The 24406-nt window shown below is 44.9% G+C and overlaps 1 protein-coding gene across 2 annotated transcripts in view; it reads right to left on the bottom strand.

Annotated features, from left to right (window-relative positions):
- Positions 1-24406, bottom strand: part of CCDC125 (coiled-coil domain containing 125) — an 89848-nt gene that overhangs the window by 53709 nt on the left and 11733 nt on the right. For both annotated transcript variants that reach the window (XM_040341580.1, XM_040341585.1), the window contains exon 3: positions 2093-2151. In XM_040341580.1, the coding sequence (XP_040197514.1) occupies positions 2093-2151 (59 nt within the window). The remainder of the gene's footprint in view (positions 1-2092; positions 2152-24406) is intronic.

Genomic DNA, 24406 nt, shown 5'->3' with positions numbered 1-24406 from the left:
TTTTAACTACAGTGCGCGTATTGCAAAACACTCATTAACCGCGTTATTTGCAATCCAAGGTTTCACTGTACACATAATGCCTCTCTCAGGCTCCTGCATGAGATAAGGAAATCACCTGTCACTCACAGCAAGGGGGAAGAAACAGACACATATTTCTCTGTGTGTCAATTTTTATCTTACTGAAAAAAGAGAAGAGGATTGCTCAGAGCTGGATTAACTCTTCGTGGCAAAACTGGGCACAGATGGAAAAAAAATGTGGGGGTTTACATCCACTTTAAAGCTGAGCACTAGGCAGAGATGAAATAAATATAATTCATCAAGCTATGTATTCATTCGATGTATTTTTGCATATGTACTCCAACAAAGAAGTGGTACAACAGCAGTCTAACAAGGAGAAGGAATGGTCAGCACTATAATACAATAAGGGCTCTATTTCTTAGCTCCTTCACTATCTAATTGCAGGATGTGAGGGGCATTTCAATATGGTGTATTTCAAAACTTGTATAACACCCTGAAGCCTGCAGAAAAGTCAAAGACATAGATTATCGGTTTGAAGTTCTACTTTAGAGTAGTAAACCCTCTGCATTTTTTAGCTTAACACAGCGTTCTCCAAACTGAGGCCCGCAGGCCGGCTGTGGCCCTTTCTTTGCTTTTATCCGGCCCTTGAGGGATAAATACAGGTAGATGAAAGAGTGAGCTAAATTACCATAGAGAGTGAGCCCTGTACACACAGATAGAATGTCAGGAGACATTTGCTGGTACCAAAAATACCAGCTGACATTCTGCCCGTGTGTATGTCGGTCTGTCTGGCAGAGGCCGGCCGCAGCAGCCGACCGACTCCATATCAGCGCTCTCAGTCAATGGCAGAGAGCGCTGATCGGAGTGTTCTGGCGGAACACAACTTAGCGGGGGAGATTGTTGGACTAACCTTGCATGGTTAGTACAGTGTTGGGTTGCATGAAAAAAAAAAAAAAAAAAAAAAATAGTGGGTACCCGGCTTGAAACTTTAGATGCAAAATACTATTATTCGTATCATTTAGTCAGTAACATTTTGTGGGTGTACATGCCATTCCACTATACATAAAACAGTAAAATAAAAATAATAAAAAAGACAAAAATACATATGTGACAGTTAATGTGTAAAAAAGTAAAAAAAAAGGATGGTGGTGAAGAGTTGAGCTAAGAATGATAATAAAGAGAATAAAAAAAGTGATGGGCTGCACAGACACCAATATTACACTATTCCTCCCCTAAATACCACCAATGGAGCACAGCACCCTTCCACCCACCGATACCAAGAAAGGAGCACCGCTCCTCCCACTGATACCAAGAATGGAGCACCGTTCCTCCCACTGATACCAAGAATGGAGCACCGCTCCTCCCACTGATACCAAGAATGGAGCACCGCTCCTCCCACTGATACCAAGAATGGAGCACCGCTCCTCCCACTGATACCAAGAATGGAGCACCATTCCTCCCACTGATACCAAGAATGAAGCACCACTCCACCCACTGATACCAAGAAAGGAGCACCATACCTCCCACCGATACCAAGAAAGGAGCACCATTCCTCCCACCGATACCAAGAATGGAGCACCTCTCCTCCCACTGATACCAAGAATGGAGCACCGCTCCTCCCACCGATACCAAGAATGGAGCACCGCTCCTCCCACCGATACCAAGAATGGAGCATCGCTCCTCCCACCGATACCAAGAATGGAGCACCGCTTCACCCACCGATACCAAGAATGAAGCACCGCTCCTCCCACCGATACCAGGGCATTTCCTAATCCCACTGGCCCTTTTTTTAGTTTGTTAATTGTCTGTAAACTATCAGTTGTCCATCCAGTAGCGACAAGCTAATTTTTAATTAACTCAGTAGTGTGTCCTGTGTTCATTGGCTTCTCATGGGAAACCCAAACATAAGCAGAGTCTCAGTTGACCAATATTAGGAAAAAAAATGTAACTGCCTAAATAGAACTTTTTTAGCGATCCCAATATCCACTCCAACCCTAAAAGACCAAAGATTACTACAGCATCTGCCAAACACATCAAAGTGGGAAGCCTAAACATCTGCATCGGTGACACCTACCTCCGTCAGGTCTTGGAGGCGTTGCCTCATATCTTCACTGGAGACTTCAGAGCTTGCATCTATACACAAACAAAACAGAAATGCGATTATAGTCAAAGCACAAAGCGAAGATTAGCAGATGACCATTTAAAACCCCCATTTCTAAACTGCATATTGCACTGAGGATGAAGGAAAATGCTGATATTTAAAGCATGACCTCCTTGGAGAGATTTCCCATTATTTCCTGTCCTCTCAATAGAGACAAAAATACTGATAAAAACCTGGCAGAACATCTAACCCAATATCTACTCTATCCAGAATGCAATTAGAAGTTTTGGCTGAAGCTGGGCTTTAAGAACCGCAAGTCCACAGCACACCTACAGTTGCCAACCAGCAGTTAGTATCAATATATTGCAGGGAACCTTTTTCATCTGAAAATGAAGCAACCCATGCCAGGACTATAATAATGCAACAATTACAGCGTTTATCCAACATGCATTGCCAGTGTATTGCCAGTGGGCCTAATTGCTCCTATACAAATGATCTCAGGTCCTCATGTGTGCATTTGGATTCAGCAGTTTCTGCAACAAGTTGATACTGATGATAAAACGGTTAATCTACGGAAAAGAAATGCCAGTTCCGGTGAAATAGACATACTACTTGAGCGTTCACCATCATCACAGTGATTTAAAAGTATGATCCTTTGGGTGACCGGTCTACACAAAAACTAGCTTCCCATGATGCAACAAAAGCTTGTTCCAAAAAGCCCATTTGGGTGAAACGTATCAGAGCACATGGCCCATGGGCAGGACAACTTGATATGCATGTACAATTGAATAAAGTTTCCAAAAAAAAAAAAAAAAGTGACCTCAGCCAAGTGTAGCCTTTTGTTTATAAATATTTAGGCTGTAAAGCTGGTTATTGTGAAATGACACAAAAAGTAAAATGTGTCAAATGCAAGTGAAAGTGCCAACTAGCTGTAATTAAAGTGGAGGTTCACCCAAAAAAATACATTTTTAACAGTAGATTGGGCCTAATTACGGGAAGCAGAATCGGGTGTTTTGATTAAAATCAATGCAGTACTTACCGTTTTAGAGATAGATGTTCTCCCGCCTCTTCCTGGTATGGGCTGTGGGGCTGGGCGTTCCTATTTGATTGACAGCCTTCCGACCGTCGCATACAGCGCGTCACCAGTTACCGAAAGTAGCCGAACATCGGTGCGCAGGCGCCGTATAGCGCCGCACCGACATTCGGCAACTCGTGATGCGCTGTATGCGACCGTCGGAAGGCTGTCAATCAAATAGGAACGCCCAGTCCCGAAGACCATACCCGGAAGCGGCGGGAGAACATCTATCTCAAAAAAGGTAAGTACTGCATTGATTTGAATCAAAACACCCGATTCTGTTTCCCGTAATTAAGCCCAATCTACTGTTAAAAATGTTTTTTCGGGTGAACTCCCGCTTTAAAGCCAATTTGTTATTTTCCTTCAATCCCCTGTGTTGGATAAGGTTATGTGCCCCAGTGTATGTTCTATATAAAAAAATATGCCACTTTATACCTTATTTCAGAGCGCCGCTCACTTGGTGACTGCCCGCTGCTCTCCTCTCCCGATCTGACAACTACAGCAGGAGGGGAAGAGAGGAGAGTGGTGGGCGGTCACGTGAGCGCCGCTCTGAAATAAACAATATAAAAGCAGAATATTTTTTATAAGGCACATACACTAGAGCACATAACTTAATGGAATTAAAGGGGTTGTAAAGGTAAATGTTTGTTCACCTTAATGCATCCTATGTATAACATGTTTGTTATTTTAAAAAAAAGAAAAAACTGCCTTTAGTGACCCTTTAAGTGGGGATTGTAGAAAAATACAGTTATAGCAGCAGGAGGGGAGGGGCGGCACTGACACTAGCTGACAGGCAAGGAGGGAGGGGAAGAGAGGGAGCAAGGAGTGACAGCAGGATGACAGAGGCACGTAAACTGACCACGGTATCAGGGGCTCAGCAGACACGATAAACATAATCAGTTTACAGAGGGGAGGGCAGCACTAGGCAGAATCAAACAGGTATTAGATGATAGAATAGGCCAAATTACACAGCACAAGCACTGTGCTGTACAGTATAACATGCTTTTTTTTTTTAGGTTTAGGGTAACAACCACTTTATTGATTTTGGAAGCTTGTTATTTTAAAACAGTATTCCGTTTTACTGCTAAACTTAAATGTAATCTTTAAAGTGGCCTATGTTACGTCACTGGAAAGATGTTCAGTACAGCGTGTACAATAACAATGGTGTCCCTGTACACTCTTGTCACGTATCCAGAAATAAATGAGTTTATATGTTATATTTTGCCTTTACCGGAGAATCCATATGCAGACAAGAATCAGGAATAAACCTAGAATTAGTGCAGACCTTTCAAATGAATGTAGAACTTTGACCAGATTATGGCATTTAAGTATCTACATAATCTTAACAAGGTGCAGTTAATCTTTAAAGTGCCAATTTAAAATGTTTTTTTTTTCTTATTTAGTTTTTAGTAGGAAAGGGTTAAAGTCTTGACCATGTTATTGTCTATCCTGTTTCTTATGCCCCGTACACACCATCACTTTATGTGATGAAAAAAAACGACGTTTTTAAAAACGTCACTTTAATTGACCGTGTGTGGGGGAAAACGTCGTTTTATGTCTTGTAAAAAACGACCAAAAAAAATTGAAGCATGCTTCAATTTTATCTGTCGTCTTTCAAAACGTCGTTTTTTACTTCACAGAAATTGACCGTGTGTAGCAAAAAACGTCGTTTAAAAAGACGTGTTTACACCCGCGCATGCCCAGAAGCGAGCTTCAATGGAAAAAGTGGTGAGAACGTAACCTCGCTTTGCTAGAACATTGTGAGAAAAACGATGGTGTGTAGGCAACTTCGTCTTTGAAAATTGAAGTTTCAAAAACGTAATTTTTTACTTCACAGAAAATGTCGTTTTTTTTTCATCACATAAAGTGATGGTGTGTACGGGGCATTATTGGGGACATTTTCCTGCACTTCCTGTCCTGGAGACTCAACAGAAAATGAGAGTAAATCTTTCCAAAGTCATTGGAAGTCCCATCTGATTCAGGAAACGTTCTCCCGTTTGGAGGATTATTCCTAATAGGTGATGATGGTGACAAGAGGGGTGAATCTTCCCAATGGGAAAATAGAAGACAATAAAAAAAAAAGAAAAAGAAAAAGAAGAGGATCTGGCCTTTCCCTACTCCATCGGGAAAAAAAAAAAGTGCTTTTACATATACTTTAAAACAAGGACAAGGCATCCGGAGAAAATACTATTACTTTCTCTCTCTACTTCAGCTTCCCCATAAAGCAGCGACTTGCAGCTTTCTATCCGATAATATAGTGGTCTCCAAACTTTCTAAACAAAAGGGCCAGGTTACTGTACTTCATACTTTGTAGGGAGAAGACTGGTCAGAGAGAGTCAGGGCTGGACTGGGACCAAAATTTGGCCCTGGACTTTATCCAGACTGGCCCACTTTGCCAGGTCTCTCCCATGGCGGCCGAGGAAGCTTATGTCACAGCTGTGTGTGGCCGCCATCCTTCTGGATCGTATGATGAGCGTCTCAGTGTGACTCCCGAGGAGCATGTCTGTATTCAGTCACGCTGAAGTTAACTAGCCAGGGAGAAGAGGTGAGCGCTGTGGGGAGGGAGAGGAGGTGAGCGCTGTGGGGAGGGAGAGACAGAGGAGCGGAGGGGGGCGGCGGTCCGCTGTCACTGAAGCCGGACCACTGAGCCATCGACCCACCGGGAAACTCCTGACAGTCCCGATGGCCAGTCCATCCCTGGAGAGAGTAGAAAATGTTTAGGCATCAGTGGGAGTAGACAATGTCTCAGGCTTGGTGGTCAGTGGGAGCCTGTGGTCAGTAGGAGGAGGAATAGTGTCCAGTTTTTTGGTTTCGGTGGAAGGAAAAGTGTTCCATTGCTCATATCAGTGGGAGGAATTATGCACCATCATTAGGGTCTATGGGGGGTATAGTGTTCCATCGTTTATATCAGTGGGAGGAATTATGCCCCAACATTGGTGTTAGTGGCACTAATTAGCCCAATCGGTGTCAGTGGGAGGAATAATCAACCATTATTAATGTCAGTGGGAGGAACAGTTTCCCATTGTTTGTGTCAGTGGGAGGTGTAATGTCCCATCACAGGTATTTGTGGGAGGAATATCGCCCCATAGCTTGTGTCAGTGTAGTGCCCCATCACTGGAGTTTGTGAGAGGTATAGTGTTCCATTTTTTTTATATCAGTGGGAGGAATTATGCCCCATCGATGTACAGTATATGGAAGGAACAGTGCCTCATCATTAATGACAGTGGGAGGAATAGTGCCCCATCCTGTGTGTCAGTTTGAGGCTTTAACCACTTACCCCCCGGACCATATTGCTGCCCAAAGACCAGAGTACTTTTTGCGATTCGGGACTGCGTCGCTTTAACTGACAATTGCGCGGTCGTGCGACGTGGCTCCCAAACAAAATTGGCGTCCTTTTTTTCCCACAAATAGAGCTTACTTTTGGTGGTATTTGATCACCTCTGCGGTTTTTAGTTTTTGCGCTATAAACAAAAATAGAGAGCCAATTTTGAAAAAAATGAATATTTTTTACATTTTGCTATAATAAATATCCCCCAAAAATATATAAAAAAACATTTTTTTTCCTCAGTTTAGGCCGATACGTTTTCTTCTACATATTTTTCGTAAAAAAAAAAAAATCGCAATAAGCGTTTATTTATGTACTAGTAATGGCGGCGATCAGCGATTTTTTTTTCCGGTATTGCGACATTATGGCGGACACTTCGGACACTTTTGACACATTTTTGGGACCATTGGCATTTTTATAGCGATCAGTGCTATAAAAATGCATTGGATTACTATAAAAATGCCACTGGCAGTGAAGGGGTTAACACTAGGGGGTGGGGAAGGGGTTAAGTATGCCTGGGTGTGTTCTTACTGTAGGGGGGGGGGGGGGTGGCCTCACTAGGGGAAACACTGATCCTCGGTTCATACATTGTATGAACCGAAGATCAGCATTTCCCCTGCTGACAGGCCCGGGAGCTGTGTGTTTACACACACAGCTCCCGGTCCCCGCTCTGTAACGAGCGATCGCGTGTGCCCGGCGGCGATCGCGCCCGCCGGGCACACGCACGGGAGTCGGGGGCGAGCGGGGGGCGCGCGCGCACGCCCCTAGTGGCGGCTGGGAGAGAGGACGTCATATTACGTGCTCTCGCCCAGCAGAGCCACCTTGTGGACGTATATCGACGGTGCGCGGTCGGCAAGTGGTTAAAGCAGGGGTTCACCCTAATCAGCCTAAAAAATCTATATACAGTTACATCCAGCAAACTGCTGACATCAACAGTATGCTGGATTTTTTTTTCTTTTCAGCTGTACTTACGATTTTTTGGGGTTCTATTTACCCGGCTTCCGGGTTCTCGCTCCCCCGGGGAGTAGGCGTTCCCAAGACGACGCATCGATGATTGACGTGCGGGTCAAGCGCGTCATCGCACTTTACGGTGCCTGCGCAGTCAGCTCTACACGGCAGGCGCCGTATAGCGCCGTAAAGAGCCGAGTCCCGTCGGATATTTTCGGAAGGCGATGACGCGCTTGACCCGCACATCAATCGTCTCCTGGGAGGATCTACACTCACTTCCAGGAGACATTGCGCAGAGCTCCCCGTCGGGGAAAAGGACGACACGCCCACTCCCCGCAAGGAAAAAGACCTGGAAGTGCGGCTGAAGACAGGTAAGTGTACACCTTAAAAAAAAAAAAAAAAATGACAACGCTACAAGCCTTTATTAAGGCTAGAGATAGGTTAGCCAAAAAGTTAATTTTAGGGTGAACCCCCGCTTTAAGGGTAGCAGGGGAGAGAAGATATTCTCTTTTCCTTCTTTTACAGGTACACTTTTTGGGGCATATTTCTATCAACTTCTTTTGCCAACACACAGAGATGAATAACATTTGCAAACTTTTGTAGGAATTTGTCAAAGTGCATTTGTCAGAAAAGAATAAAGGCTCCGTTCACATCTAGGCGTTGCTATTTTACAGGTGGTTTTTCAGAGTTTTTGCAGCATTTTTGTACAAGCTTTTTGAAGTTCAAAAGTTCTCTGATGTAAAATGATTAAAAATGCCTGTAATCTGCCAAAAAAAGAAGCTCATGTACTTTTTTGAGCGACCGGCGCTTAGCTTTAGGCAACAGAACGCACAGATGTGAACAGGGGCCATTGAAATTAATTGAATTTGTCTTGTTGGGCATTTATAGAAGCGAGGTTCAGAGCAGAAAAACACCCAATAATGCCTAGATGTGAACAGATCTGCCACTGTTAGTTTTTGACTGTTCATGTTCAGGGCGTCACACTCCCCTACTTCTTTACCTCCTGTCAGGTCACTGCCTTTAAACACACATGTGCATACCACTTATCAGACAGTTGATGGGTGCATGCTTATTTCATATCAATGGTTCATTAAGCAATGAGGAAAGATCAAGAATGGCCGCCCAAAACATGCACCATTAAAAACAATTCAGCAATAGCTACATACATATTCCCTTTAAAGTGATGCTGCATCTGCCTGCAAGTAAATCAGCTGAGTCATTCTCCCATTTCTAAAATGACTCGCTAAGTTTTCCTCGGAAGAACTATGCCTGCAGTAGACATTGATAGCAGGCCCCTATCTGGGAACCCCAAAACCTAGGACACTCTATTTAGCAAATTCTAAACAGGTCCAGTGGTAAGGAACTCAAGTCCACTGCATCCAACTCATGATTAACCACTCTGGCGGGATTCCCGAGCCTGGCTCGTGGTGGAAATCTAGTACCATAAGCGGTATCCCCGAGCCAGACTCGGGATTGCATCGCAGTATCCAGGCGCAGTACTTAACTTTTCCCCTGGATCCTGCGATGTCTCCCCGCTAGGGGTGCAACGAATCGTCATTGATCCGTGATCCGAACCGAAAAAGATTGATCCGAACCGCACACACGTGATCCGAGGATTGTTTTCTAAAAAAAAATAAAAAAAAATTTGCGCATGTTCAGTCCACACACAGCGTGGTCATGGCGAACGGAGGAGCTTGAATGCCCCGCGTAATTTAAATCCCCTGTATGGGAGCATTTTGGCTTCCCTGTCAAATATAATGATGAAGGAAAGAGGTTAGTGGATAAAACCGTGACGGTGTGTAGGCACTGTGGCACAAGAATGCCATATGACAGTGGGAACACATCAAGTATTGTCACTAGGGGTGCAACTGATCCGTACAGATCAGCACCTTCGGGTTGGGACACACGGCGATCCACGGGCCTCCCGTTCCATAGGAAAGGCCGCAGCTTCGGCCTAGCTATCGAAGCGGCGGCCATCGAGGTCCACTCGGCGCGGGGGATGCAGGCTGCTCCTCGGAAGTTTGTGGGCACTTGAGCTCAATATGTCATTGACTCCTAACAGCCCAGCGATGAGCTCCATGGTGCACCTTGAGGAATGCACACGGGGATCCGCTGCCGCCGCACCGGGCGTCCTGCTGCTTGCCAGAGAAGAGAGAGGAGGCGATCGGGGGGATCTGTATGGACTGAGCACGTAGGGGGGATTTTCACTAGACACTCAGCCCGCCGATCAATGACACTAAAGGGATCTGATGATTGGGATAGTTCAGGTCACAGTAGGGAACTGATGACACCACTTTCGTACATTGGGCTGCGACTTCCACTTGGCTGCACATATAAGTATTGCGAGATGCAGTTATTTCAACACAAAACAGAGCTTATACGCTTAAATACAGTATTTGTAAATCTGACGGACTGTTTAAATGTGAAAATCAGAGGTGTTCTGTCACATTAGCAATAAACAGTCCGTCGGATTTCCAAACACTGTATTTAAAGCGGTAGTTCACCCACAATCCCATGATGTTACCATCGAGACAGGCATTGTAGCGCGAGCTACAGTATGCCTGTCCCGATTTTTTTAACCCCGTACTCACCTCGTAGTCGTCCATCGTAGATTCCGGCTCCCGCGGGGAATGGGCGTGCCTATGGAGAGGGAGGATGATTGACGGCCGGCCCTGGCACGTCACTCTCCCCGAAGACAGCCGGAGTAGGTCTCGGCTCTTCACGGCGCGTGCGCACAGGCTATGCGCACGCGTCGTGAAGACCAAGCCTATTTCGGCTATTTCCGGAGAAGCGTGACGCGCCAGAGCCGGCCGTCAATCATCCTCCGTCTCCAGAGGCACGCCCATTCCCCGGTATCTTCGATGGACGACTACAAGGTGAGTATGGGGGGAAAAAATTCGGGACAGGCATACTGTAGCTCGCGCTACAGTGCCTGATTTAAAGGTAAAAGAAAAAAATTTTTTTTTTTTCCTGTCGATAGGGTGAACCCCCGCTTTAAGCACATAAGCTCCGTTTTGTGTTGAGAAGAACTGTGAAATCTAAAACTCTGGTGGGTGTAACAAGATTTGTGTTTTTTTTTTTTTTTTTGCTGATCCGAAAATGATCCGATCCGTGACTCCTGATCCGAGGATCGATCCGATCCGTGAGTTTTTTGATCCGTTGCACCCCTACTCCCCGCTGTGTAATCGAGCCGTCTCCTCCCGCCGAGCTCCGTTCCCTGCGACGTTACGACGCACGGGGGCGGAGATCGGCGCCAAATTTAAAAAAATAAAAAACACAGTACACATACAGTATACTGTAATCTTACAGATTACAGTACTGTATAAAATAAATACACACCCCCTTGTCCCTAGTGGTCTGCCCATTGACCTGCATGCACTTTTATATAATAAAAACTGTTATTTCTGCCTGCAAACTGGAGATTGTCCATAGCAACCAAAAAGTGTCCCTGTATGTCAAAAGTGATTTTAGACAAGCTAGAAAACAGCGATAATAAATTAGAATCACTTGCAGAATTGAGCGATAGCGATTTGTGGGGAAATTAGTCACCAACACTGAAAGTAATAATTTTTATCATTATTTGTTATAATTATTCATAGTTATTTATTATAATTTATGATTTTGGTGTCCTTTTATGAAGCAGTGAAATCTATTCACTGCTTCGTTCTCCGGCATTCACAGGAGGAGATTTTTCTTCTCTGTGTGCCTGTTTATGAAGCGGAGTAGATCGCATCACCCTTGGAGGAGTGAACTGATCTACCAACGCTTCAAACAGTGGAGAACAACGGGTCCTCCCGTTCGGGATAGCAAAGCTGGTGGTTGGTTGGAAGTGGGGTCTCCGGGTCTGGGATCCTTGGCGGGAGGGTCGTGGACCTACTAAGGTTGGGTCATTGAATAATTGGTGGGGATTATGTTTTGTGTTATACCCTGGAGTATTTTGTTATGTATTCTTTTTATTTGTCATGACAATGATGCCAAACATTGTATGGTGTTCTGTACTATGATTGAGACCTCTCAGGGGCTCATGGATACCTTCTGGATTTGTGGCGATGCTTCTGTATTGTTGTAGTATTCTTTCTTTCTTTCAATAAAAACTATTGAAATACAAACAGTGGAGAACAGCCCCTGATACTGGAATCTCGTGAGACTTTACGAGATTACAGTACCAGAAATTCACAGAAAAACCGAGATGTCAGTTTATTGAGCGGTGATAAATTATCACCGCTCATTACACTGACAGACCGCGTGGTCAATGTAATTCAAATAACGAGTCCCCCTTCATAATATATATATATATATATATTTATACACACACATTACTGTATTTATTGGCGTATAACACTCACTTTTTTACCCTGAAAATAGAGGGTAAACTGTGCCTGCGTGTTATACGCAGGGGGTCAGAGAAAGTTTTTTTCCTGAAACTTCCCTCTTAAAGTTAGGGTGCGTGCTATACGCCTGTGCGCGTTATATGCCGATAAATACGGGTATATATACACACACACACACACATTATATAGAACTGGTCAGAACGAGGTAGAAGTTAAAAATCTTCCTCCTTCCTCCTCAGAACCCCCGGGATTCCCTCTTCACTGCCCGCATCACCACCTCTGAGCTGGTGAATCCGGGAGTGTGAATTCTGACTCAGATCGCCAGTGAAGCTCTCAGATCACAGCTTCATAAACTGGCCATTACTGTGTCAGTCTATGAGACTTCTCTGTGTGTGGAGAAAATTGGCGGGAAAACAAATTCAAACACTTCTCCCCCCGGTTATCTCTGTTTCATAAACTGTTTATGGGCTGTGATCCTTGGGATCACCGCTGTTCACTGCTTCATAAACGGACACCTTTGTGTTTCAAACTTTATCATACCCTGTGATAGATTTCTGTAATAATGCCTATTTGATAAGCTGTGCTAATCTTTATATTAGAATTATTAATAATGTTTAGTATTATTCTTCATATTATTTTTGATACCTTTTTATATATAAGTATATTTATGCATGTGTGAAATATATGTATCACAATAAGTGTTTATTTTCCTTGAAAATAGTTTATGTGCTATATGAAGCTTCCCCATCCCCCATTGTAATTCACTCTTCTCTGCATTCCTGATCATTTCAAGAGGAAATTGTGACTTTGCTACATCCTGCCTTTTGGAGATGGAAAAGGAATTTGTAGCCTGGACTGTTTTTCCCTTAAAAGGCAACGTGCTGGTTTCCTGTGTATGGATTTCTAAATGGGCGATTTGCTGGAACTATTTCCCAACGAATGACTGTCATATTCTTCCTCCTGTCCTGGACATGCCCCTTTCCAGCCCACCTCACTACATCCTTGCAGTTCTGATCGAGAGACCCCTATCATTTATGATGAAACAAAGACTTTGCCATGTGGATTAACAGAATGGGAGGGTAAATGGGAGGAGTAAAGGGTTATTGGGAGGGATTGATGGGTGTGTATTCTGTGACGACATAAGGAGAATAAAGCTAAGGATGAGAAGATTGCCATCAGCATCTGCTCACATTTTACCCCCTGCATCTCTGTGTGTGTCTGCTTTTTCCTACAGCTCCAGCCCTCAGAAGCTGAGTGAGTGTGTGTTCGTTTGTCTTTGCTTATTTCCACAGATTATACCAGTGAATCATTACAAATCTAAATCAATTGGCGCCCCACGTTGGGCGCCAATTGATGAGGAAGAATCAGGGTTATCCATACTACCCGAAGATTTCAAAATGGCTATGGGTGCAATCAAAATCAGACTACATGATGCTCACCTCTCAGCTTCGATCCCAACAGGAAGAACAAAAACCCTGCTGGTTCTTTTATTTAAAACACAGAGAAAATATCACACAACACACCCATCAATCCCTCCCCATCACCCTTGTGAGTCTTTTATTGGCCAGTTCATAGAAGGGCCTCTTCATATAGCTCAACTTAAGTTCCTTTCCGACGTCACAAATTCCTTTTCAGGTCTGTAAAATACAGGATGTGGGGGATGGGCAAAGTCAGTTTCCTATAGAGAATCCACAATTGCTTATCCAAAGTGAAATTTCCAGGAATGCAGGGGAGTGAATAGAGACACACATGTAATGGAGGATAGCAGGATCTGTTCTTGTATAATGTTGGATTCATAACTTTAGGACAAAATCTGAAGAATCATTTCAAGGAAAATATACACTCCATTTCAGTGGTTCTAATCATAACACAAAAATATTCATTTTAGTTTCACGTCTATCACATATTTGAAAAGCAACATCCCAGCCCTCAGAAGCTGAGTGAGTGTGTGTTCGTTTGTCTTTGCTTATTTCCACAGATTATACCAGTGAATCATTACAAATCTAAATCAACCCGGGATGTCTACTAGACTCGTTTAGACAGATTTAAGTGAGTTATTTCTTAAGAATTTCAGGCCTACAATATAAAACGCCAAATTTCCATGCAAAATAATGGTAACGCTTTCAGCACCTAAAATCTGAAAGAATTATATCGCCAGGGAGGTTAACAGATAATTATGATCTCAATGACCAATTATTCAGGCATGGCAGGCAGAAGGGAGCAGACCTATAATCTTGACCACAGGAACTATGTGATATTTGTGTCCTGGCTTTTGGAGATCCTCAGACACACCAAGGCAGTATACAGGCACCTCTGGGTGTCTATATTAACATTTACTACTGTTGCAGCTCATTCACCGTGAGCGCAGGCTCTGATGTTCCGCCTGAAAGCCAACCGGCATACCATAACTCTGAAGGAGTTTCCAGCTCAGAAAATGAAAAGAGAAAACAGAATTGAAATCCGTTCAAGGTATGTGCAAATGAAACAATCTTATCATTTACATTTTTATTTGTTTTTGTACAGATATTTTTCGACCTTTGCTCCGATTTAATGAACGCATGTTAAAAAGCTGTAAGGCATCTGCACAAAAATGCCAAAGCTGAAGCTACAACATAGCTTCCATGGGTTGACCCATGTGTACCATCCTCCATAAGAATTAGAATTACAGCACCCAGTCAAATTATGTTATAGAGCTCTACTTATTCAGCAACTGTCTAACCTAGGGTGACCAGACATCCCCAGTTTCAGGGGACAGTCCCTGGATTGAGGACACCCCGGACCAAGTCTGTCCCCGGTTTTGTCCCCGGATTGGATTTGAACAGGGGCTGGGGCAATTTCAAAGACAGTCAGTGCAGAATTAAAAAAAAATAAATAAAAAAAAAAATTACGCCCCCCCGCTCCTACTAGCTTAAGGGGTGAAAATGGCCAAATTTAGAACATGCTCTAATTTTTCTCGTCATTTTTAACGTCGTGAAAAACAGTCATGTGTAGGCTTTAACGAAGGGAAAAAGACGCGCATTCTCAGAAGCAAGTTATGAGAGCGCTCGTTCTGGTAAAACTAGCATTTGTAATGGAGATAGCACATTCGTCACGCTGTAACAGACTGGGTAACAGGATTTTTTTTTAGCTTGAATCGGGCAGATTGGTGTGTTTTTGTTATTTTTTATGTTCTATAGAATCGCATGGAAATGCTCGATTCAATTGTTTTTGAGAATTTTAGTGCATTTTTAAAGGGGTTGTAAAGGTTTGTTTTTTTAATTTCTAAATAGGTTCCTTTAGGCTAGTGAATTATTGGTTCACTTACCTTTCCTTCAATATCCCTTCTAAAAAATGTTTTTCTTTGTCTGAATTTCGAACTTCCTGTTTCTCCTCAGTAAACTTGCCCCTATCATCCGAGCCGTTCTGGCTGGGGGTTAGTCAGCCAGAACAGCTTACTGAGGAGGAACAGGAAGTGAGAAATTCAGACAAAGAAAACAAAAAGAAAAAAAACATTTGGAAGGGAAATCGAAGGAAAAGTTAAGTGAACCAACAATGCACTAGCTTAAAGGAACCTATTTAGAAAATAAAAAACAAATCTTTACAACCCCTTTTTTTGAACAATAATTTTTATTAAGAAATTTTCCAAATATAAAATAATTATAACAAACAAAAAGGTATGACAATGCGGCACAAGTATTCCAAAAAAGAAAACCAGTTACATCACTTAGCCCACAAAACCATCAATTAACATTGTCCCCATTCAAATACCCAAGATCAAGCAGGTACGAAAGCCAAAATTATAACATCTTTAACCAGTTCCCGACCCCCGCATGTACATATACGTCCACAATATGGCACGTACAGGCACATGGGCGTACATGTACGTCCTTGCCTATTAGCGGGTGGGGGGTCCGTCGCGATCGCTCCCCTGAGCTGAAGAACGGGGAGAGCAGTATGTAAACACAGCTTCCCCGTGCTTCACTATGGCGGCGCATCGATCGCGTCATTCCCTTTATAGGGAAGACACGATCGATGACGTCATTCCTACAGCCACACCCCCCTACAGTTGTAAACACATACTAGGTGCACCCTAACTCCTACAGCGCCACCTGTGGTTAACTCCCAAACTGCAACTGTCATTTTCACAATAAAGAATGCAATTATATATCAGACAGGAGGCTCATATCTTATGCATTATCTTTCCTTTAATAATGCTCACAGCAGAAAGTGTATCTAAAACATTCAGTGTAAAAAACTTAAACAACCACCACCCCCAGCAGTCCATATAGTCACTAACCACGCCCCAACGGGGGACTCCATAAAAGGGGGCTGCTAGTGGTGGATCCTCCTCTTTCTTTCTGCTCACAGGATCAGATAAGTACTTCATTAGATTTTATCATCAGAAAGAATATATAGGATTTATATATATTGATGTTGGCTAGGGATATACAGAGTGCTCTTCCACTCCTGTTTTCCTTCCCCTGGCCTATCCTCATTATTGTTCCCTTAATTATATATATTATATAATTTTATATAATTTTATTATGGATTAACTTAATAGTTTTGCGGATTACCATTCCTTGTTCACCTTTCCGGTTTCTGACAAGATTTTCCTTGTCTACCCGTGCCTATCGCAGTTTTCTCGGGCGCTCGAGACCCTCTCCCCTTTGTCACATCACCTCAGCCCCACTGCTGTATTCCCAGCGCGCTCCGCGGCTTGTCACCACCATTCTGAGAGAAAACTCGTCTCCCTCACTCACTACCGCACAGAGCGCGCGTTCGGAGGGGGCGGAGCTTCGGCGCCACTCGATCATCCAATCAGCGCCCAGCGGCCGTAGTCTCGCGAGACTTTGTTCCCGGGCCGCTGAGGGAGTCCAGGTTTCCTTCCCCTCTGTCGCCATTCGGCGCCGACGGAGGGGAAGAGAGTTGGAACCTGGAACTTCTAAGTTATTCATATGATTTTATAACTAACGATTTATATAGCATATACAGCTACGATTAATACCTCAGCTAGCTGGCAATTATTATAATCATCCGGTCTGTGACATACACCACAGGTCCTGATATCAGATACAGCTTACAGCTATTTGCATAACCCTGCTTTAGTGCCTGCCTGTACTATTTTAGATCTGCCTGAGGATTAATATACCTGCAGTGGAGATCATATTGGACATGTCTGAAACAAATCCCCTCATTGGAGATTCTTCTCCCGCTGCGGCCTCACACACGTTGAGTGCTACACAATTACAGGACATTATACAAATGTCCATTCAAGCAGCCCTGGCCTCCACGACCTCATCCGCTTGGGCGTTACAACCCAATGTGGTACACCCACCACCGCCACAGAGCGGTGAACCACCTTTAAAAAAGGGTAAAGTGCTGCATAAAAGAAAACACACCCTGGTGGTAATTGACTCCCCGGCAGGGGAAGAAAATAACGTGCAACAGGCAGCCCCTAACACGGGCTACCATCCCCAGCAATTACCTGAATCTGCTCGACCCCTGGACCCCAGGGAGATACACCAAAAGGGGTATAGAATTCCTAGAAGAGCCAAACCAGATTCGTACGAAGATTCCTCTGCTGAGGAATCGGCTGACTTTTCTGAGGGCTCAGAATTATCAGATGCTGAATCTGTCAATCAGGATGCTGGGGCCATGACGACCGACACAGTCGCCAATCCTGCCACGCAGGACGATGTCCTATTGGACGCTCTAGGGGAACCATTTTTCCACCCGGACGCGATTACGCACCCGCGTTCCGGAGAGTGGACACCCCTGCCACATGTGGCACAATACGTAGAGCTTTGGGTCAGGAAGTCTCTGGACAGAACGGCCCGTAACAAGCTGAGAGCCGAGTGCCCTAGACCCTCATTGCCCAAGAAAGTAGTGGCTACCCCGGAGGTAGACCCGGTCCTCACTAAGTACCTAATTAAAACAGGGAAATTTCAGAAAAAGGGCATTGAGAGGTCCTTCCGGTCAATACAAGACCGAGTTTTGGATCTTATCGGTCCACTGACCAAAATCCTAAATTTGTCCGAACAAGCAGCAACTTCGGGACAAGCAGTTGATTTACCACAACTGAGAGGTTGGGCACAAAGAGCCCTATGCCTAGCGGGCACTGCCAACACGGCATGTTCCGTAGAACGGCGCAGATCCATTCTCATGCGCCTGGATCCCCAACTCTCACACCTGGCTGAGACTGAACCTGGCCCATCGGCCGAGGGCATGCTATTTAAGGGTTCAGTCATTAAAGACAAACAAATTTGTTGGTCTGTTTTCCAGCCTTGACAAAGCTCAGAATTCTCTGAAACGTACCGGAGCCAATAAGGTTTTCAACAGGGCCGGCAGAAGTAGAGGCCGTTCTGCCGGCCGCGCAAATTTTTACAGGCCACAGGGTAGGAACTCTACCCAATATCAGTACCAGGCTCCAAACTACTCCGCCCCGGTGGCTCAACCAGCACCGTTCTTTCCCCCCAGAGGCAGACCCTGGCGCGGACGCGGGGGACGCGGCTACCCTCGATCCAGACCCTATACCGGTGAGTATGCTTTACACCACACTCGATCTCATCCCAGTGGGGGGTCGTCTGAGACATTTTACCCACGCCTGGTCTGCGATTACGGCAGACACGTGGATCTTAAATTCCGTAGAGGGGTTCGTGATAGACATACTTTTTCCTCCTCTACTCAATATAATTCCCCCTCCCATCCGCTTTGCAAAACGAAGCTGCCTTCTCATAGACAGGGAGGTGAGAGATCTGTGTACCAAACAGGCCATCGTGGAAGTAGACCCTTCTTCCCCAGGTTTCATAAGCAACCTTTTTCTGGTTCGCAAAAACGGGGGGGGCTACCGCCCGGTTATCAACCTCAGGGGCCTGAACCAACACGTCCAGTACCGCCACTTCAAAATGGAAGGAATTCATTTCCTACGAGACCTCCTCCAACCCAGAGACTGGCTCGTGAAAGTAGATCTCAAGGACGCCTACCTGACGGTACCCATACACCCGGGCTCTCAGCACCTGCTGCGTTTCCCGTGGAAAGGCAAGATGTGGCAATTTACTTGCCTCCCCTTCGGCCTATCATCCGCCCCATGGTGTTTCACCAAGATCATGAAACCCGTAGTGGCAGCTCTAAGGAGCAGGGGGGTGCGTCTGATTATTTATCTGGACGACATTCTCATCATGGCATACTCAAAACCCCAAGCCCTGTTACACATGTCATGGGCCATGTCCCTCATACAAAATCTGGGATTCATAATCAACCGCGAGAAGTCGGTCTTAACCCCATCCCATCGGATGGAATTCCTAGGCTTCACAGTGGACACCGTCCAATCTACCCTCAGCCTCCCCAAACCCAAACTTACACTTATTCGCAAAGAGATTCGCTCTGCACTTCGCAAGAGATATCTCTCACTACGTACTCTGGCCCGACTGGTAGGCTTACTGGCTGCCTCTATCCAAGCCATATTCCCGGCCCCTTTGCATTACAGGGCCCTTCAGAGGCTCAAGATTATGCACCTGAGGCAAGGCCTCGGATACTCAGACGAGATTCCCCTATGTCAGGAGACCACAGAGGAACTGAAATGGTGGCTACACCATGCCGTCGAGTGGAACGGCAGGACTATATTCACTCCCAACCCAGACGTGGTTATAGAGTCAGACGCCAGTCGACTGGGCTGGGGCGCACGGTGCGGCGTAGCCTCTACAGGGGGGACTTGGCCCCAAGCAGAATCCTCCCTGCACATCAATGCACTGGAACTATTGGCAGCCCTGTTCGCTGTCAAGAGCTTCATGCCTCATTCTCCAGCATGCTGTATTCTTTTTCGCATGGACAATGTGGCGGCGGTGCAGTATGTCAACCGCCTGGGGGGCACCAGATCCAAAACTTTGGCTTATATCGCCAAGGACTTCTGGCACTTTTGTCTGTCCCACAACATCACGCCTATAGCGGAATACATCCCGGGAGTCCTCAACTCCGTGGCCGATTGGAACTCTCGGTATCTTCGAGATTCCAGCGATTGGAGACTGGATCGTCCAGTCTTTCTCCTTTTGCAGAAGCTTTGGGGTCCGCTATCCTTCGATCTATTTGCCTCTCGGCTCAATCGCCAGTTACCCCGCTTCTTCAGCTGGAGGCCAGATCCAGAGGCTTATGCAGTAGACGCTCTCCGCCAACCTTGGCCGAAAGGGACGCACTACGCTTTTCCCCCCTTCCAGATACTATCCAGACTCCTCCTTCGGATAACCAATCTGGGAGCAACAGTGGTACTGATCACACCATGGTGGCCGACCCAACCTTGGTTCCCTCTGTTATTAGCAATGTCGGTGGACTTTCCCAGACACCTCCCACAATACTCTCATCTCCTCACCAACCCGAACGGGGAACCCCATCCCCTAGTTCTAGAGGGCAATCTCACACTTCTCGCGTGGTTAGTATCGGGATCCCTACCCCTGATAGAGTCCTTTCAGAGTCAGCTCGAAACCTCCTCGCCCTGGCCTGGGCCCCCGGGACTAGATCGGCATATCGATCAGCCTGGGGGCGTTGGGTTCGCTGGTGTGATCAACGGCAAGTTGATCCCGTGCAAGCCCCTGTACCCCTAGTGGTCAATTATTTAGCCGATTCCTTCGATTCCGGTAGCTCGTATAGCTCCATTAATATCTACCGTTCAGCCATTTCAGCATATCACCAACCTGTTGATTCTCTACCCATTGGCAGGCACCCTTTAGTATGCCGTCTTTTGAGAGGTGCAAAATTCCAACGTCCCCCCAGGCCTAGATACCAAGCGACCTGGGATGTTTCCAAGGTGCTGGATATGTTCGCCAGTTGGGGGGACAACACTGACCTTTCACTTAAATTGTTATCCATAAAACTGACGGTCCTTCTCTGTCTCCTCTCTGTCAAGAGAGTGTCGGATGTCAGAGCCCTGGACATTTCCAGACGACAGTTTTCCCCACAGGGAGTTGAATTCTCCATTGTACGCAGGACAAAGACCGGCATCTCCTCGGTCTTTTACCCTTCTTTTCCGGATCATCCGTTCCTTTGCGTCGTCCGCTGTCTTCAGACGTACGAAGCTCAGACTTCTGCTCTGCGCCCCGCGGGCTCTTCCCAGCTTCTTCTGTCTTATGTGAAACCCCATTTTCCAGTCTCCCCCGCCTCTCTGGCGCGTTGGGTTAGGACCGCCATGGACATGGCGGGGATAGACGTCACACTTTTCGGGGCCCACTCCACCAGGGGTGCCATGGCCACGAAGGTGCTCGTCACAGGAGGCTCTCTCTATGATTTATTGAGAGCAGCGGACTGGTCCTCGGAGACCACGTTCCGCCAGTTTTACTTCAGACCTACTGATCACATCTCCAGATCAGTTCTCCCTTAATGAATATCTTATGTTTTCTATGTATTAAAATGGTGATTGCTACATTAGCTTTGAACTTGCATAAGATATGAGCCTCCTGTCTGATATATAATTTGAGATTTTCCTAGCTTGTGACGGAAAATATTGATTATATGAAGACAGGAGGCGAGTATCTTCCCTCCCTACCCTCCCTATTACGGTTGTTTTTTCTCTCCTTCACAGGCTACTGACCGACAATCTGCGTTCAGCAGACGAATTATCCAGTTTGAAGGAGGACGGAAGTCCGTCTGTTGGATGAAACACATCCAGGTTTAGTTCCCCCGTTGGGATCGTTCGTTCTCGGACCTCTGTTGGGTCATGGTGAAAAGTCGTCTCTTCTCCACAGAAGACGTCCGTCGTTGACCGGCCGGTCTACACCTCAAGGTTACATTGTTTCATTCTCTTCCGATGCCGTTCTATCCTGTAAACGTCGCATCAAGAAAGAGGAGGATCCACCACTAGCAGCCCCCTTTTATGGAGTCCCCCGTTGGGGCGTGGTTAGTGACTATATGGACTGCTGGGGGTGGTGGTTGTTTAAGTTTTTTACACTAAATGTTTTAGATACACTTTCTGCGGTGAGCATTATTAAAGGAAAGATAATGCATAAGATACTCGCCTCCTGTCTTCATATAATCAATATTTTCCGTCACAAGCTAGGAAAATCTCAAATTTAAATGCATTTTTTGCTGTGAAAATGACAATGGTCCCAAAAATGTGTCAAAATTGTCCGAAGTGTCCGCCATAATGTCGCAGTCACGAAAAAAATTGCTGATCGCCGCCATTAGTAGTAAAAAAAAAAATTTTTATAAAAATGCAATAAAACTATCCCCTATTTTGTAAACGCTATAAATTTTGCGCAAACCAATCGATAAACGCTTATTGCGATTTTTTTTACTAAAAATAGGTAGAAGAATACGTATCGGCCTAAACTGAGGAAAAAAAATGTTTTTATATATGTTTTTGGGCGATATTTATTACAGCAAAAAGTAAAAAATATTGCATTTTTTTCAAAATTGTCACTCTATTTTTGTTTATAGCGCAAAAACTAAAAACCGCAGATGTGATCAAATACCACCAAAAGAAAGCTCTATTTGTGGGGGGAAAAAGGACGCCAATTTTGTTTGGGAGCCACGTCGCACGACCGCGCAATTGTCTGTTAAAGCGACGCAGTCCCGAACTGTAAAAACACCTTGGGTCTTTAGGCTGCATATTGGTCCGGGGCTTAACTGGTTAAAACCCCTTTAAGTGTTTTTCTGCTCAAATGAAATAATCAAATGAGAATAAAAATGTTTTTAAATAAAATCTTTAACCCTAATATTAACCTCTAATTCCTAATCCTAATGCTAAACCCCAACCTAACAAAGTAAATAAATTAATTAACCTCAAAGCCTAACTTTTAAACCCTAACCCGCTTACAGAAAAAAAAAAAAAAGTATATAGATTAATAATAAACAAAAGTGGATGAAAAAGCTTAAAAACATAGCAACAAATAATGCTCCATTGGCCAATTAAAAAATGGTAAAACTCAAACACACTTTAAAGGGGTTGTAAACCCTCCTGTTTTTCCACCTGGATCTTTGCCCGGGGTTCTCGGCTCTTCATTGGATAGATTGATAGCAGCGCAACCATTAGCTTCTGCTGCTGTCAATCAAATCCAATGACGTGGGTGCCGGGGGGAGGGGCCCGAGTCCTGTAGTTGGCGGCTATGGACGCCGAATGCAGGACTCGGGAGCACACCCGCAAGGTAACCCCCTTGGGAGAGCCGCACCCAGAGGGGGCTATCTGATGTGGGGAGGAGCCGAGAGAGCCGCCGGGGGAAAACTAGCTGTACAGTGGAGGGAAGTATGACATGTTTGTTATTTAACTGGTTGCCGACCAGCCGCAGTTCTACGGCGGCAGGTCAGCTCTCCTGCACAAGAGCCCGTAGCTCTACGTCGCCTCGCGCACGCGGCACCCCGCTCGCTCCTGACTCCCGCGCACGTGCCCGGTGGTCGCGATCACCGCCGGGCACCCAGGATCGCTCGTTACAGAGGGAGGACCGGGAGCTGTGTGTGTGTAAACAAACAGCTCCCGGTCCTGTCAGGGGAGAAATGCCTGACCGTCTGTTCATACGATGTATGAACAGCGATCAGTCATTTCCCCTAGTGAGTCCACCCCCCCTACAGTTAGAACACACCCAGGGAACATACATAATCCCTTCCCCGCCAGTGGCATTTTTATAGTACTGATCTCTATAAAAATGCCAATGGTCCCAAAAATGTGTCAAAAGTGTCCGCCATAATGTCGCAGTACCGAAAAGAAAAAAAAAAAAAAAGCTGATCGCCGACATTACGAGTAAAAAAAAAATATTAATAAAAATGCCATAAAACTATCCCCTATTTTGTAAACGGTATAACTTTTGCGCAAACCAATCAATAAACTCTTATTGTGATTTTGTTTTACGAAAAATATGTAGAAGAATACGTATCAACCTAAACTGAGGAAAAAAAAATGTTTTTTATATATTTTTGGGGGATATTATGGTAAAAAGTAAAAAATATAATTTTTTTTCAAAATTGTCGCTCTATTTTTGTTTATAGCGCAAAAACTAAAAACCGCAGAGGTGATCAAATACCACCAAAAGAAAGCTCTATTTGTGGGGGGGGGAAGGACGCCAATTTTGTTTGGGAGCCACGTTGCACGACCGCACAATTGTCAGTTAAAGCGACGCAGTACCGAATCGCAAAAAGTGCTCTGGTCTTTGACCAGCAATATGGTCCGGGGCTTAAGTGGTTAAAAAAAAATAGAAAACCAACCTTTAAAAGCACGAACGCAAAAAAAAATAAAAAAAATAAAATAAAAAATAAAAGGATAAAAAAAAAAAAAAAAAAACGTGACGCTCAGGTTATGAATGTAGCCTTAGAGAAGGAGGAAGTAACTCATCACATCGACAACATTTCTGTTCAATGGCCATGTTACTACACATGGATCTGTGGGTGACAGAGGTTTGGAGGATGAACAGACAGATGTCTCACAGTCCATCTATGGCCACCTTTACATTGTTCCCCAAGGATAAGAAATATAACAAGGTATCTGAGTGGCAGGTAAAGATTGACTCTGAATGCAGCTATTTAATTCCTAAAGTCTGACTTCCACTCAACATATAAAAACAATAAAATAGCATGTATACAACATATTCACATACACGTAATATAATACATAATTTATCTAAACAGGTTCTGTCATGAAGGCCAAAGCTCTTGCA

This window comes from Rana temporaria, chromosome 1 (genome assembly GCF_905171775.1).
Source record: "Rana temporaria chromosome 1, aRanTem1.1, whole genome shotgun sequence".
NCBI classification, from domain to species: domain Eukaryota; kingdom Metazoa; phylum Chordata; class Amphibia; order Anura; family Ranidae; genus Rana; species Rana temporaria.
This window is presented reverse-complemented; position numbering and strand designations above follow the sequence as displayed.